The following is a 15,313-nucleotide window of genomic DNA, read 5'->3' on the forward strand; positions in this document are numbered from 1 at the left end:
GTTAAGTGAATGTGTTAAAAGCTGGGACTGAACTCAAAAGAACTTGGCTCTAAGGAGTGAGCTTTAGCCATTTCTAAAGTGTAAGACAGCTTTACTTAAATGCCACCTTTCAGATTTACAGCCAAATAAAAAAATAAAAAATATTCTCTCCATAATATTTAACATGATTAATAGTGTAGGAAAGTGACTCAAAATTTTGAATTTATTCAGCTTTCATAATAAGTCAAAACTTAAATGCTTCCCAATGCACTAATATACTGACTATCTAAAGAACATTTTTTTTTTTCCTGTGAGAATGCTTACAGTATACTGGTAAGGAAAGAAGTAAAATGGTTGGTTTAACAACTGATATTCTAAAAATCACAGACTGAAGACTGGTAATAACACACAGCTATTCTCAGTCACTGATGAGAGACTGCAAAAGGCCTATTTCAAAGTCCCACAAAATACTTTTATTATATGCAGTAACTCAGTCTCTATTCAAAATTATCTAAAAATAATTCTAATTTTTAGAAAACTTTTTCAAGACTGAAATTTGGCCATTATTCTTTCTAGTAATTGATTTCATTAACTATACAGATGCCAAATTCTAACCCATTAATGCCAACCTTTTCAAGGTAGATAATATTATGTATTATATAAGAGGGACAAAAGATATGTGGGAGCAAGGGAATGATAGTTTAAAAAAAAGACTAAAGAATAGTGAAACAACAGTGAAATCTAAAATAATTTAGGACAGCTCAAAGTTGTGGTAAGTTTTGAAAGATTCCTAGGTGAGCTCGCATACACACACACACACACAGACACACACACACGCCCAACATTTAATTGGAAAGTTCCAAAGTTATACAGAACCAACCACCATTTCAGAATCTCAATGCCAGAAACACAGAAGGCCCTCATAGCTAAGAAAAGGTGGAGGGGTTTCATCCTATTTTCACCCCATACTCCAGGCCCCACTTAAAATCTCCTAGAATAGTACTTATCAAACAGATCTCCAGGGGATCCTGAGACCCATTCTGGGGGACCACAAGGTCAAAATTATTCTGATAGTATTATTATACTGAGATGTCTGACTTTTTCTCATTCTCCCATGAGTGGACAATGGAATCTTTTAAAGGCTACATCAAGTATATAGTACAACAGACTGAATATAAAAGCAGAGGTGAGAACTCAATTATTTTCCATAAGGGATGACATTTAAAATATTTACAAAATATAAAATAACATCACTGTTCTAATTTTTTGCTTCCAAAAAGTTATTTTTCACATAGTTTGTTATTTATTTTAATATGTAATGAATTTACTATAGTTTTTTAATGAAATAAAAACATTTCTATAATTATCAGACTTAATTTTGAATGTAATAAATATAAATAGATATAACTTGCATAAATAAAAGCTCTTTGGGAATGCCAATAATTTAGAAAAATGTAAAAGGTTCCTGAGATCAAAAATTTGAGGAATCACTACTCTGAAAGTAAAGACAAGATCTATTCTCCTTGAAGACACTGGTATGGTTAATGGAGAGCAAGGGGGTTGGGGCACAGACAGGAGCACCTACAGTTGTGAAACGAAGATTTGAGGAAAATATTCTGAGATAAAATTGTGTTGATACAGAACAGAATCAGAAGGGAGTCTAGAGTCTGTATTTCCTCTTTTTTTCTCACCCTTACCATAGTAAATAAATGAGAATTAGTAGCAGTCTCAGGTAGAAGTACAAATAAAGGTGCAGAAGCTTAAAAGTAGAGAAGTGTCTTAGTAGGATGATTAAAGAGTGCTAGGAAGGCCACTTTAACCACAGTATGGGGTTAGGTCCATAGACATAGTAAGAGGTAAGTCTAAAAAAGTTGATAAGGGTCACAGTGAGAATAACCCTAAGTAAATAATAGGCTAAAGTAACTAAATGTGACCATGACAGAGGAAAACTGCTGAAGGATTTTCAGCCATGGGGGGTTAAAATCAGAGTCCTGTAAACTCCAAAGCTTTTAAAAATATTTTTATCTATTAACAAAACGTGAAACATTTCTATATCTACAAATGAAAATTCTGATTATATAATTGAAGATTTCAGATTCTTAAAAAAGTGAAAACTCACCATGTTGCTTCTGCTTTGGGTTATACATTTTCCACCATCGAAAAATTATAAATCCATCTTGAATTCTAATCAAGATAAATTACAAAAATGAAAACGTAAGTAACAATTTACTTAACCCACTTTTTAAAGAGTTATTATAAAAGGTAAGCAATTTATAATAAGGAGATGCAGAAAGTTTTCAGCAGGACACTGGCATACCTAGATGTTTCATAATCATCCAGGTAAGAAAGGAAAAGAAAATTTGCATAGCTCTAAATCAGATTCATCTATTTAGGTAAACTGCTATACCAGATTACATTAAACAGGGAAATGAAGTGCGATCAGGAAAATGTTTTCTTCTTTAAATGATATTTTAAAAATAATGTTGAATTTATATAAACTAAAAGCTAAATATTTTAAGTGAAATGTTAGCACAGTAAGGGGAAACTTAAACATTTTCCTTCTTTTCTGTAATGATGTACCACCTCATATCCCAAAAGGATAGAATGACAGCCTCTTAATTTTTACTTTTTACTTTTAATTTGGAAATAATTTTAGACTCACAAAGAGTTGCCTCTACTGTTTTAAGTGAGGTGTGAGTGCTGCCAACCCGTAACACATCTCAACTAATTCAACACTTTCAAGTTCTACCTAAGTAACAAATTTAAAGAAAATCAAAAAAATACAGTAAGCTTTTCTTTCAAGGCTTACCGAAGAGAAAATACATGAAACACATAAATTATAATTATTTATTATATTCATATCTGCGTTTCCTTATTAAAGTAAAATTAGAATTGCTAATAAAGGCTAAATAATTCTAAAAACTTATCACCTATAATAAAATGTTACTGGATGAGAGCTATCAACATCCCTGTCCTTGTTTTATATAACAAATGACTACAATGAATTCTACAATAAAAATGGTAAAGTAATCTTACGGCTCAATTTTTTAACTAGGGATAAAATGAGGTTATTCAATTCTATAACCTACTAGTCAATAAATTATTTGCCAGTCTGAACCTTACTTAGCTAAATTAATCCACTGATAGAAACATTTTTTTAAAAAAATCAACTCACCAGGTATTACTCACTGAAAAAAATGATTTTTAATCTATAATTTTATTTGAAAAAGTAACAATTTTTAATATGAAAAGGTAATACATATTTCAAGTTTACTTAGGATGGATTCTTTTTAATTTTACTTATTTATTTATTTATTTTACCTAATAGACATGTCTTCTGTAATGTAATATATTTCACGAACCATGACTTTTCCAGACAGAACAGAGAAAGAAAAGGAGCCTGTTGAGGGAAAAAAAAAAACCAACAGTAATTAATGTAATTGTTTTGAAAGACAGAACAGAGAAAGAAAAGGAGCCTGTTGAGGGGGGAAAAAAACCAAACAGCAATTAATGTAATTATTTTGAAAGATAGCAGAGACCTTAAAGCTTAAGATAATCTGCGCATTCAATTTATTCAGTAATTAAATGTTCTCTTCCTACTCCCTTCCTGATATCCTTACAGCCTTACTAATTTTCTACCATTTTTTCCTCAAATATAACAAAGTGCCATGCATATTACCACTATGGACTAAGCTGCTGAGTAACTACATGAGGACATCAGTTTAAATAGCTGCTTCATATGGGTAATTCCCTTAATTAGACATAATCCATTAAATAAACCCAATGCAGCGACTAATTCATCATTTTTCAATTGCCTCAAATTAATCTAAGACTACTTATGTTTGAGAGAAGTTTTATTTATGTCTACTCAGAAGTACTCAACTCTAAGAAAGGTTAGAAAGGTTCTATTAGGTGACTCCTCACTCCTTTTCTCCAGCCAAGCGCTTAGGGCTTTCCGAAGCAAAAAGCTTCCTAAAACACCCTGCCATCTATCTGCAAACAACCCACTTGTAAGTAGTCAGACAGTAAACTAATAAAGCAGGAAAATGAAACACACAAGATGATTCCACTTACAGTTACAGATATTTTAGATATCAGTTACTTAAAAAAAAACAACAACAAAGCAAAACTTCATCAAGCATTAGAAATTTTCTTTGGATAGTGGAATGATGAGAAATTTCTATTTCTGTATTTTATATGTGTCTAGATATTTTAAATGATTTTAATGAGTATCTTTTAGAAGCAAAAAAGTCAAAAAGTAACTTTGGAAACGCTTTAAGAAATAAGAACGAGGATAAGAACCAAGTAGTAGTTCATGTCTAGTTAGAGTGCTATATAAGAAAAAAAAAATTCGTTAGTTTAACCTTCATAAAACAAAGGTAAATTTCTAGCCCTACTATCTGTTTATAAAATATAAATTTACAATATACATCTCAAGATTACAGAGAAAAAAAAAGGTACTCAAACTTACCAATATGGATATAGCCATGCTTGTATAACCTATTAAGAACCAGTGTTAAAATAAGACCAACGTTCCGAGAATTATAGTATGTGAGATAAATAATCCATCCACAGGACAAAATGGTAGCTGTTGGGAGAAAAAAAATGCAAAAAAAGATCTCACTATATGTTTCCTTTCAATCACTTTAATATCTTAATGAAAAGATCATTTATCACATTCAGAAACGACAGCATTTACTTCCATATGGCAATATGTTCTCTTACAATTTAATACCTGAACTTTTAAAACCAGAGGTTGATTTTACTTTACCCAACTTTCTTCATTCTCTCTAGTCATTAGCCAGAAGAGCATAGATTCCAATCAGATCAATTAAAAGAATGTTTCAAGTATACCTGCTTACCTTTTTTTCTACTTCCTTTTTCACTACTTTGTAGTGCTTTAGTTATTAAACATACACAAAAATGTTCTGGGAAGAGAATGCTCTTATTTCTTTTTTTTTTATTTTATTGAGTCAGTTTACAATGTTGTATCAATTTCCAGTGTAGAGCACAATTTTTCAGTCATACATGCACATACATATATTCATTGTCACATTCTTTTTCATCGTGAGGTACCACAAGATTTTGTATATATTTCCCTGTGCTATACAGCATAAACTTGTTTATCTATTCTATATATACCTGTCAGTATCTACAAATTTCAAACTCCCAGTCTGTCGCTTCCCACCCTGCTCCCCTCTGGCAACCACAAGTTTGTATCCTATGTCTATGAGTCTGTTTCTGTTTTGTATTTATGTTCATTTGCCTTTTTCTTTTCTTTCTTTCTTTCTTTCTTTCTTTCTTTCTTTCTTTCTTTCTTTCTTTCTTTTTTTTTAGACTTCACATATGCACAATGTCATATGGTATTTTTCTTTCTCTTTCTGGCTTACTTCACTTAGAATGACATTCTCCAGGGACATCCATGTTGCTACAAATGGCATTATGTTGTTTTTTTGTGGCTGAATAGTATTCTATTCTATAAACGTACCACATCTTCTTTATCCAGTCATCTGTCGATGGACATTTAGGCTGTTTCCGTGTCTTGGCTATTGTAAATAGTGCTGCTATGAACATTGGGCTGCAGGTGTCTTTTTGAAATAGGGCTCCTTCTGCATATATGCCCAGGAGCGGGATTACTGGGTCATATGGTAAATCCATTCTTAGTCTTTTGAGGAATCTCCATACTGTTTTCAATAATGGCTGCACCAACCTGCATTCCCACCAGCAGTGTACGAGGGTTCCCTTTTCTCCACAGCCTCTCCAGCATTTATCATCTGTGGACTTCTGAATGATGGCCATTCTGATTGGTGTGAGGTGATACCTCACTGTAGTTTTGATTTGCATTTCTCTGATAATTAGTGATACTGAGCATTTTTTCACATGCTTATTGATCATTCGTATGTCCTCCTTGGAGAAACGCTTGTTTAGGTCTTCTACCCATTTTTGGATTGGGTTGTTGGGTTTTTTTCTTATTAAGTCATATGAGCCGCTTTTATATATGTTCTGGAGATCAAGCCTTTGTCAATTTCATCTTTTGCAAACATTTTCTCCCATTTCATAGGTTGTCGTTTTGTTTTGCTTATGGTTTCCTTTGCTGTGCAAAAGCTTGTAAGTTTAATTAGGCCCCATTTGTTTATTCTTGCTTTTATTTCTATTGCTGGGGTAGACTGCCCTAGGAGAACATTGCTGAGATGTATGTCAGATAATGTTTTGCCTATGTTTTCTTTTAGGAGGTTTATTTTCTTATGTTTAAGTCTTTGATCCATTTAGAGTTTATTTTTGTGTATGGTGTAAGGGAGTGTTTTAGCTTCACTGATTTACATGCTGCTGTCCGGTTTTTCCAACACCATTTGCTGAAGAGACCATCTTTATTCCATGGTATGTTCTTGCCTCCTTTGTCGAAGATTAATTGATCAAAAGTTTGTGGGTTCACTTCTGGGCTCTCTATTCTGTTCCATTGATCCATATGCCTGTTTTTGTACCAGTACCATGCTGTTTTGATTACTGTAGCTCTGTAGTATTGTCTGAAGTCTGGGGAGGTTATTCCTTCAGCCTCTTTCTTTTTCTTCAATAATGCTTTGGCAATTTGGGGTCTTTTGTAATTCCATATAAATTTTATTATGATTTATTCTAGTTCTGTGAAAGAAGAACTCATACCAGTCCTTCTCAAACTCTTTCAAAAGACTGAAAAGGAGGGAATACTCCCAAACTCATTCTATGAAGCTACCATCACCCTGATACCAACACCAGACAAAGACACTACCAAAAAAGAGAATTACAGACCAATATCACTGATGAACATAGATGCAAAATCCTTAACAAAATATTAGTAAACAGAATCCAACAGCACATTAAAAAGATTATACACCACAATCAAGTTGGATTCATCCTAGGGACATAAGGATGGTTCAATATACACAAATGAATCCATGTGATACACCACATCAACAAGAGAAAGGACAAAAACCACATGATCATCTCAACAGATGCAGAAAAAGCATTTGATAAAATTCAACACCCATTTATGATAAAAAGTCTCACCAAAGTGGGTATAGAGGGAACATATCTCAATATATAAAAGCCATATGTGACAAATCTACAGCCAGCACAGTACTCAAAGGTGAAAAACTCAAAAGCTTCCCACTAAAATCTGGGACAAGACAAGGCTGCCTACTATCACCACTCCTATTCAACATAGTCTCAGAAGTCCTAGCCACAGCCGTCAAGCAAGAGAGAAAAATAAAAGGGATTCAAATTGAAAAAGAGGTAAAAGTGTCACTATATGCAGAAGACATGATACTATATATAGAAAACCTTAAAAGGTCCACACAAAAACTATTAGAACTAATAAAATTCAGCAAGGTAGCAGATTACAAGATTAACATACAAAAATCAGTTGTGTTTCTTTACACTAATGATGAATCAACAGGAAAAGGAAGCAAAGAAACAATCCCTTTTAAAATATCATCCAAAGTAATAAAATACCTAGGAGTAAATCTAACCAAGGAGGTGAAAGACATACACGGAAAACTATAAAACACTGATTAAGGAAATTAAAGAGGACTTTAAAAAATGAAAAGATATACAATGCTCCTTGATTAGAAGAATCAATATTGTTAAAATGGTCATATTGCCCAAGGCAATCTACAGATTTAATGAAATCCCTATCAAATTACTCATATTTCTGAATATTCTGAAAAAAATCTACCTTTATTAGGTGAAAAGCTTATTCCCAAGCTATTTCCTGAAGGGTACAGTCACTTAGAAAGAAAGAAAACTGATTTTTTCACATCAGAGAAAAGTCACTGTTTATTTTTTCTTTTTCAGATTCTTTTTCATTATAGGTTATTACAAGATATTGAATATAGTTCCCTGTGCTATACAGTAGGTCCTTGTTGTTTATCTACTTTATAGCGTAACTGTTTTTTTTTTAAATCAACAGTCTCCGCTTTCAAAAAACTACTGAAGAAAGAACTTTATTGTACTTGAAGGCGTATCTCTGTATTAAATAGGCCACCTATACTATTTTGCTGTAACTGATAAGACAATTACCTACTTTTAAAGAATGCCACTAAATATACTACAGTAAACAATATTCTAAATTTGACTGTTTTTCATGGAAAGTTTATAGTCATGTATAAAATTTATAATATTCCCCAAAAAACCTAGTTCATGAATATACAAAGGCAAAACACAAGAAAGCATTTTTTGATAAATTTTCTACTTATTCATTTAAAAAGTATAACTGTTTGCTAGATTAGAACAAAGTAATATAATTAAATATGTATAACCTTTCAGCAACATCACATTAAGTTCATAACTTAAAAAAAAAAGACACAAATAAACTTATTTACGAAACAGAAACAGATTTACAGACAGAAAACAAACTCATGGTTACCAGAGGGGAAAGGGAGTGGGAAGGGATCAACTGGGAGTTCGAGATTTGCAGATACTAACTACTATATATAAAAGAGATAAACAAGAAGTTTATACTGCATAGCACAGGGAACTATATTCAATATCTTGTACTAACCTATAATGAAAAAGAATATGAAAAGGAATATATGTATGTATATGGATGACTGAAATACTATGTTGTACACCAGAAATTGACACATTATAAACTACTATTTAAATTAAAAAGAAAAAAAATTTTTTAATTTAAAAACTATTTAACAGATAAAATGCAGCAGTCCCTGAGAGTGAAAAAACAACATTCCTCAAGGTAGCTGAGATTGATAATAGCTTTGATGTAGCAAGTGCTATGATTTGCCCATAAAAAATACTTCTACAATTCTTTTGAACAGTTATTTTGATGATATGACATTATGTTTTAAGTTTAAACTCATTTTGTATTAATTTTTACTGTCAATCACTCTGTGAATAGCAGGTTATTATGGGCCCTTCAGAAAGGCAAAAAGTATTTGCTGAGAGAGTAAGCTTCCAAGCAGTACCTGAGAATTGTGGCCTTTTTATTGTATCATGTCCTCCCACCCCTTTAAAACTCATAAGGCCATTAGTAAAACAGAAGGATTAAACAATCCCTCAGTGTTTTTCTCGTCATTTTACTGTGTTTTTGCCTTAAAGAAAGGAGCTGTATACAATGTGAAAAAGTCAGAGAAATTCTAGGTGACAGGAAAGGAGACACATAGGAAATAAAGAATTCTGCCTGTAATTAAACTAAAAGGTAATTTTCAATGCTGCTTTTATGAAGTTATACTTCATACAAATGTTTTGCATTGCATTTAACGTTGAGTTTTCATTAATGATAATTTTCAATAGTTCACTTTCATCAATCAGAAAAAATGTAATTTGAAGTTTAAATGGTAACCTGATCTGACCTGTAAATCACGAATCATTATAATTCCTCTTACATGCACCTCACCTCTAAAGTAAATCCGTATCCCTTCTACACATTCTGTAGTGTCATGAAAGAAGCATAAGCCTGCACTCAGAAAAACACAGCTGTACAGGTTGTTTAATCCCCATGGGCCTCAATTCCCCAACATGCTATTAAGAAAATGACACTTAACTTCCTAAGTGTGCTGTGAGCGTTAAGCGAGACAACATATTCAGAATGCCCGCAGTACGGGGCACACAAGACGCTCAGTACGTATCATCACTCTCCCTTTCCTCTCTTCCCCCATCTTACCCTTCCTACTTTCCTCTCTATACCTTTCTAATTCCTGTGCTGGAATTCAAATCAATGTAATGTTCAAAATACATTTCTTCCACAAAAATTTCCTGGGCAGTAACAGCCTTTAGTAAGCTCTCCTTTCCTTGGTATTATATTTGTATTTCTCCTTCTCATTTGTTCATATTCACTTATTCACTCATATTCCTTCCCTCTGTCTGCAATTTAATGATACACTCTTTTCTATTATTAGTATATACCTAGAAAAGACCTAGAATATAATACAAAAAAATTATATTGGAAAAGCCCATTGCTAAGCGTGTAAGGAGTGAGGAAAGAGAAGAGAAGATTAATTAGGCAAAAACATATTTACCATGAGGATTTATCACTTTTACAATAAAACAATTAAAAGTGTTTGTGTGTATGTGTTGGGATGGGGAATGGAGGAGTGGACCTGAAGCAGGAAAGATAAGTTGACACGTGCAGTATCTTTCTTCTCATCCCACCTCCCCTAAATCAGGCGAGGAGACAATCTAAGGAAAAGAGCCTTCCAGAGCAGTTTTCAGAGCAAATATTCACAGAAATATAGAATAAAATCTTCTTTCCAAAAAATAAACTAAGGGTAATGTAAGCATTCTGGCTTCAATCAACCACTGATTAAAACTTGGCAATTATTAATCCACACATAAAAAACAGTAAAGTACAAAAAACTATATTCTACTTACCAACAAGGAGCCAAACAACATTGGAATTGTGTTCTGTAAGAAAATCTTCTAATTGAGTGATACTAGGAACAATACTCTCATTCTTCCTTTGATCCATTACTGAAGTTTTTCCAGAAGCATCTAAAGGCCTGAAAGAGTTCAAAGGTTAAATTTAGAATTTAATCTATGTAAGGGAGAAAAAAGGTGAATTTAACAAATGTGAAAGTCTATTAAATCACATTCTTGTTTCTTCAATAATAAGAAGACAAAAATGTAACAAACATGTCCACATCTCTACATAAAATAGAAAACAATATATCATATTTCAATAACCTGATTTCACAATTCTAGGTCTGAATAGACTCAGGTTCAGTTACTATACTCTGGCTCAAAATAAGAGGGACATGACTATTCTTAAACCTAATTAAAGATATTTATTACAATAGTAAGGAGGAAGTATTGATCATCTACATTACACAAACTCTTCTAGACTTGTCCCAAGGGCTGCCATTAGTAATACATTCATATTTAAGTTAGAATAATCCTTCTTAACCCCCATGAGCTACGTATTCTCATTATTCCATGGGGAAACAATCTTCCTAACTTGGATTCACTCTGGATAGTTTGGACAGTAAGCAGATCTCCTGTTACCAGATGCTCAGGATAAATTATAATATACTGTCAAAGTGTGACCAGACATGAAAAATGTAGGCATGTAAGAACCTACTGCATAATCTTCATGGAGTGAAAGATGGAATAAAAAATAGACTGGTTGTTCCCTTCCTCTTCCCTTCCTGAACAGTTCAGTCTAAAAGCCATAAGGTGAAGCAGGGCAAAGCAGGCATCTGCACGTGGGAAGAGAGGGATAGGAATCTCTGGCCTAGAGTGGGATGTCAGAGCCCAATAGGGGTAAATTAAATATCCACCTGTGTGGTGAAGAGGCTAGTGGAACGGTGGCAGTATTTCAGGGTATCAAAGCCGTAGCAGGATGAAGAGATCATACTTGCAGGGAAGAGGTCAGGCGCAGGGTGCCGGGGCCTGAGTGGGAGGAAGAGGGCATCCAGACGGAGGGACAGGGGTAGGAGAAACAGTCCAGCTCAAGGTGTCAAAGCCCAGGTGAGAGTGCACAGGGAGGTTGCCTGGTGCAAGGGGTCAGAACCCAGGAGGAAGGCATCAGACCCCAAAGGGACAAGCAGGGTTTCCATGCAGGAGGGCTCAGGAGCGATGAGTTGATGCAGGAGCAGGATAAGGAGGGCAAACACCTGGGAGACAGCCCATGCAGTGCATGGGCAAAGGGATTAACCAAGTAAGTAAACATAACAGGAAAAATGGGGCCAAGTTTCTCACTGTTAGAGGACATATAAAGGGAGAGAATTAGAATTAACCCTGCGGTGTTGGCTAAGAACTGGAGGTGTGGCTTTCAATACAAATGGATATAGAAATAAATATAGTTGTAAATGCATATATGTATATGTTTATTAACAAGCCCTGAGAGCAGCAACACCAATAAAAATGAGCAGATAATTTTGCTTCTAAAAACCATTTTCTATTAAGAGGGCTCCTTGAAGAAATGGCTGATTTCACAGCTAAGGCAGGGTAAGTCAAGGCGAACCTTGTTTTCCAGAAAGGAAAGAAGTGTTCAAAGAATGATTGGAACATGTCAGAAGGAAACAGAAACCAGCTTGAAGAGGCTCCCACTGGCAAAACTGAGATAATTTAGTCATCAGAATAAGTAAGAGTAGTAAATTACAACCCACTTAATAAAAACAAATCTATGAGTCCACACAAATACAATCAATTAAATTTTGATGAGTAACAGGATACTCAAATATTCTCAAAATAACTGCCAAAATAATTATTGTCAAAGGGGAAAAGAGGAACTCTGAGAAAGCTGGCAATTAATTAGGTGATCAAAGTAAACAGCATCAATACAGGGATAAATCAAAATTGTGCACTTCTTAATAGAAGAAAACAGCGTCATTTCCATGGCATCCCTGTCAAAGATGCGTAACCTGAATCAAATCTATCTTGACTCTCTCCTGATAATGACCAACAGAGACTGTTTAATTCATCTTTGTATTCACAGTACCAGTGACATCCTTGAACAAAGCCACTGTTTTCAACTATCATATCATTTTAAATGGTACGTTTATCTATTAGATAAGAAAGTAACACTGATCTACATGTTTTCAGATGTGTCCTCTCAATATTTTCATGATTCATCTCTACTCTCTTCATTCTTCCTGAAATCCATGATGCTCATTTCAAAACTGCTGTCCACGTTAGAAAAGAAAGTGTGGCAATTATTATTTTAGTGATATTTCAAGAAAAGTATGAAAACGTTATACACTTTAATCAAACACAGCACCAACTAGAGATTTATCAAAGTTCCTAATTTAATGCCACCATTTCTAGAAATAGGCTTTCCAAAAAAGACTACTTTTCAAAATGAATTACCTGTAAAGTCTTTACAAATACTACATTCAACCTATTTTCTCTCCCACTAGCATAAAGGAACGAAAATACACTTGCATCAACAGACTATTAAAGATAGAACTCCGCATCTTGATTTGGTCCTACAGGAATAGGTCATTTCTACAAATCAATACAAAAAATACAAATAATCTGATTTTTTTTAATGAGAAAATACAAAAACAGGCAATTCACAGAGAAAGAGAATACCACTTGCAATTGGGAACAATCACAATTTATTACCCAGTAGTCATATAAGCGAAAATTAGAAAGATTACAAACAACTATATTGGCAAAAGTATGGGCAAACACTGGTGGGCGCACTCAGACACAGTTGATGGGAATAAACCGCCTTTGAGAAGAACAATTATCAGAACCTATGAAAATGTAGATGCTTTGACTTGGGCATTTCAGTTCTAAGGCTCTATTTCTCAGAAATACTTACTCAGACACCAAGATGTTTTTTCAAGGACAATCACTGCAGCATTATATGTCAAACTGAGAAAACAGAAAAAAATTTCAATTAATAGGAAAACTGTTAAATAAATAAAACTTTAACCGTATGAAATACTCTTACCATGTGAAATAATATGCAGCCTTTTTAAAAGAATAAAATAGCTCAATAGGTGATAATACAGAGAAATGTCCAGGATATATGTAATGTTAGCAGGGGAAAAGCAAGTTGAACAACAAGACGTATAGTACTCTACTTATGTTTAAAAAAAAGACTATCCATTCTGTGTATCACATATATACCACATATGTATATATATACATACAGTATGTATACATGTACATATATATGGTGTGTATATATGTACATAGTTTTATTAATTGGCAAAAACATTAGCAAAGACGTTAGTGGTTACCTCTAAGAAGCAATGGGAGATTTGGGGGAAGAAGAATCAGTAAAGGACTTTCACTTATACTCTAAATAACTAAGTATTATTCAAATGTTTTAAAACTGACATGTAATACTTTCATAATTTAAAAAGAAAAAGGGAAGGTAGTGGCTGGAAGACAGGACACAACAGGCGGGAAAGGGGCTTTTCTTGCATCTCTTAGCCTCTCCTTGTAACTATGGCCAAGGAACAGGTGACTCCCAACCCAAAAGTATCAACTTGATCATCTGTCATTCCACCATCATGTCTTTCTATAGTTCTTAAATCCTTGTCTTTTTAAAAATTAAAGTGGAAGTACCAAGCAATATCAAACTCAAAGCCTCCATCAAAACATCAGAAAGATCACTTAACATCTTAGCAAGAACTATTCGATTTGATAGCCTTGAGTGTAAGAATGGAAGGAAGACTAGCTGTACTGCTCTAGAAAAGCGGGAGGGGTAAGCTACAAACAAGGAAGGAAGTAAAGAACACTAAAAGGAAAGGCACTGGAGGGAGGGAGAAAGAGGAAGCAGTTATCAAGAGAAAACAGTACAATCAAAAGGTCCTGCTTCAGACTGGATTGTTCCAAAAGCAGACCATTATACAGACTGACAGCATGGACTCCACCAGACCACTTGGGTTCAAATACCAGTTCTGACATTACAGAGGTTAGGTAACTTGAACATGGGCAAGTTATCTAAGCTCTCTGCGTTCTACGTCTTCATCTGTAAAATGAGGTCACTAATAGTACCTACCTCACTGTTATATAGTGAGAATGGATGCGTTCAGATATGCAAAGCATTTAAAACAATGCTGGGCATGTACTAGGTAATATTCTGTTTAAATGCCTGATACTGGTAACCAATGCCACTGGCGTCTTGCCCATATACTGCTGACATTCACCTCTACACAGGAAGATTATTCATTCTGAACACCTGTAACACCCTACTGTGGGAGGATTTCTGACTGCACGAACATGCTCAGTTTGTCCTCAGGGTGAGCCAGAAACGCCAGAGTTAATGTCAACGATGGCTAGGAAGTTGGTGGGTAAACACCTGCAGCTTCCCTGCTCTTGGCTTGGGATAACGCTGAGGCATATTTTATTTGGTCTCCCAGAGTTCCCCAGTGGTAGTGAGCTCCAGATGCCCACAGTGGTAATTATAGCAGTTATCACACTGCATTGTAATTATCAATTTAGACGTCTGTCTCCCCCACTAGACAGCTAACTGCTCTTTACCAATGTCTTTGCCCTACTCACTTAAATGTGCAATAACTGAAAAGTTTCTGATATGCAGTAGTCTCTCAATAAATACTTTTTTCATAAATGAATGAAAAAAGCATCATTATAAAAAGTACATAATTACGAGTTATTGCCAAAGATAAGGAAGTATTTCCACTGTATTCAAGGCCAAAGAGATTCCTAAGTGGTCTTTTCCACACTCAAGAAAATTTAGCTTTCATTTGCTTGAGTTTAAGAGGATATTCAACATTTTGATAACCTAATTCCAAATATAACAAAAATGAAGGAGAAAAATTAATCATACTCAAATCCCTCTTACAACAATAAAGTCACAATTATTTGTATAAAAGGCATTCACATATCTTCAGACAATTACATTAAAGTTCTCTGAATTTAATCACAG

At 34.2% G+C, this 15,313-nt stretch overlaps 1 protein-coding gene across 2 annotated transcripts in view; it reads right to left on the minus strand.

Moving 5' to 3' along the window:
* Positions 1-15,313, minus strand: part of BLTP1 (bridge-like lipid transfer protein family member 1) — a 174,815-nt gene that overhangs the window by 152,403 nt on the left and 7,099 nt on the right. For both annotated transcript variants that reach the window (XM_072938032.1, XM_072938024.1), the window contains 5 exons: positions 13,235-13,287; positions 10,339-10,466; positions 4,451-4,567; positions 3,301-3,379; positions 2,099-2,163 (listed from right to left, as the gene is read on the minus strand). In XM_072938032.1, coding sequence (XP_072794133.1) covers positions 2,099-2,163; positions 3,301-3,379; positions 4,451-4,567; positions 10,339-10,435 — 358 coding nt within the window. In that variant the 5' untranslated portion in view covers positions 10,436-10,466; positions 13,235-13,287. The remainder of the gene's footprint in view (positions 1-2,098; positions 2,164-3,300; positions 3,380-4,450; positions 4,568-10,338; positions 10,467-13,234; positions 13,288-15,313) is intronic.

Source organism: Vicugna pacos, chromosome 2 (assembly GCF_048564905.1).
Source record: "Vicugna pacos chromosome 2, VicPac4, whole genome shotgun sequence".
NCBI lineage: Eukaryota > Metazoa > Chordata > Mammalia > Artiodactyla > Camelidae > Vicugna > Vicugna pacos.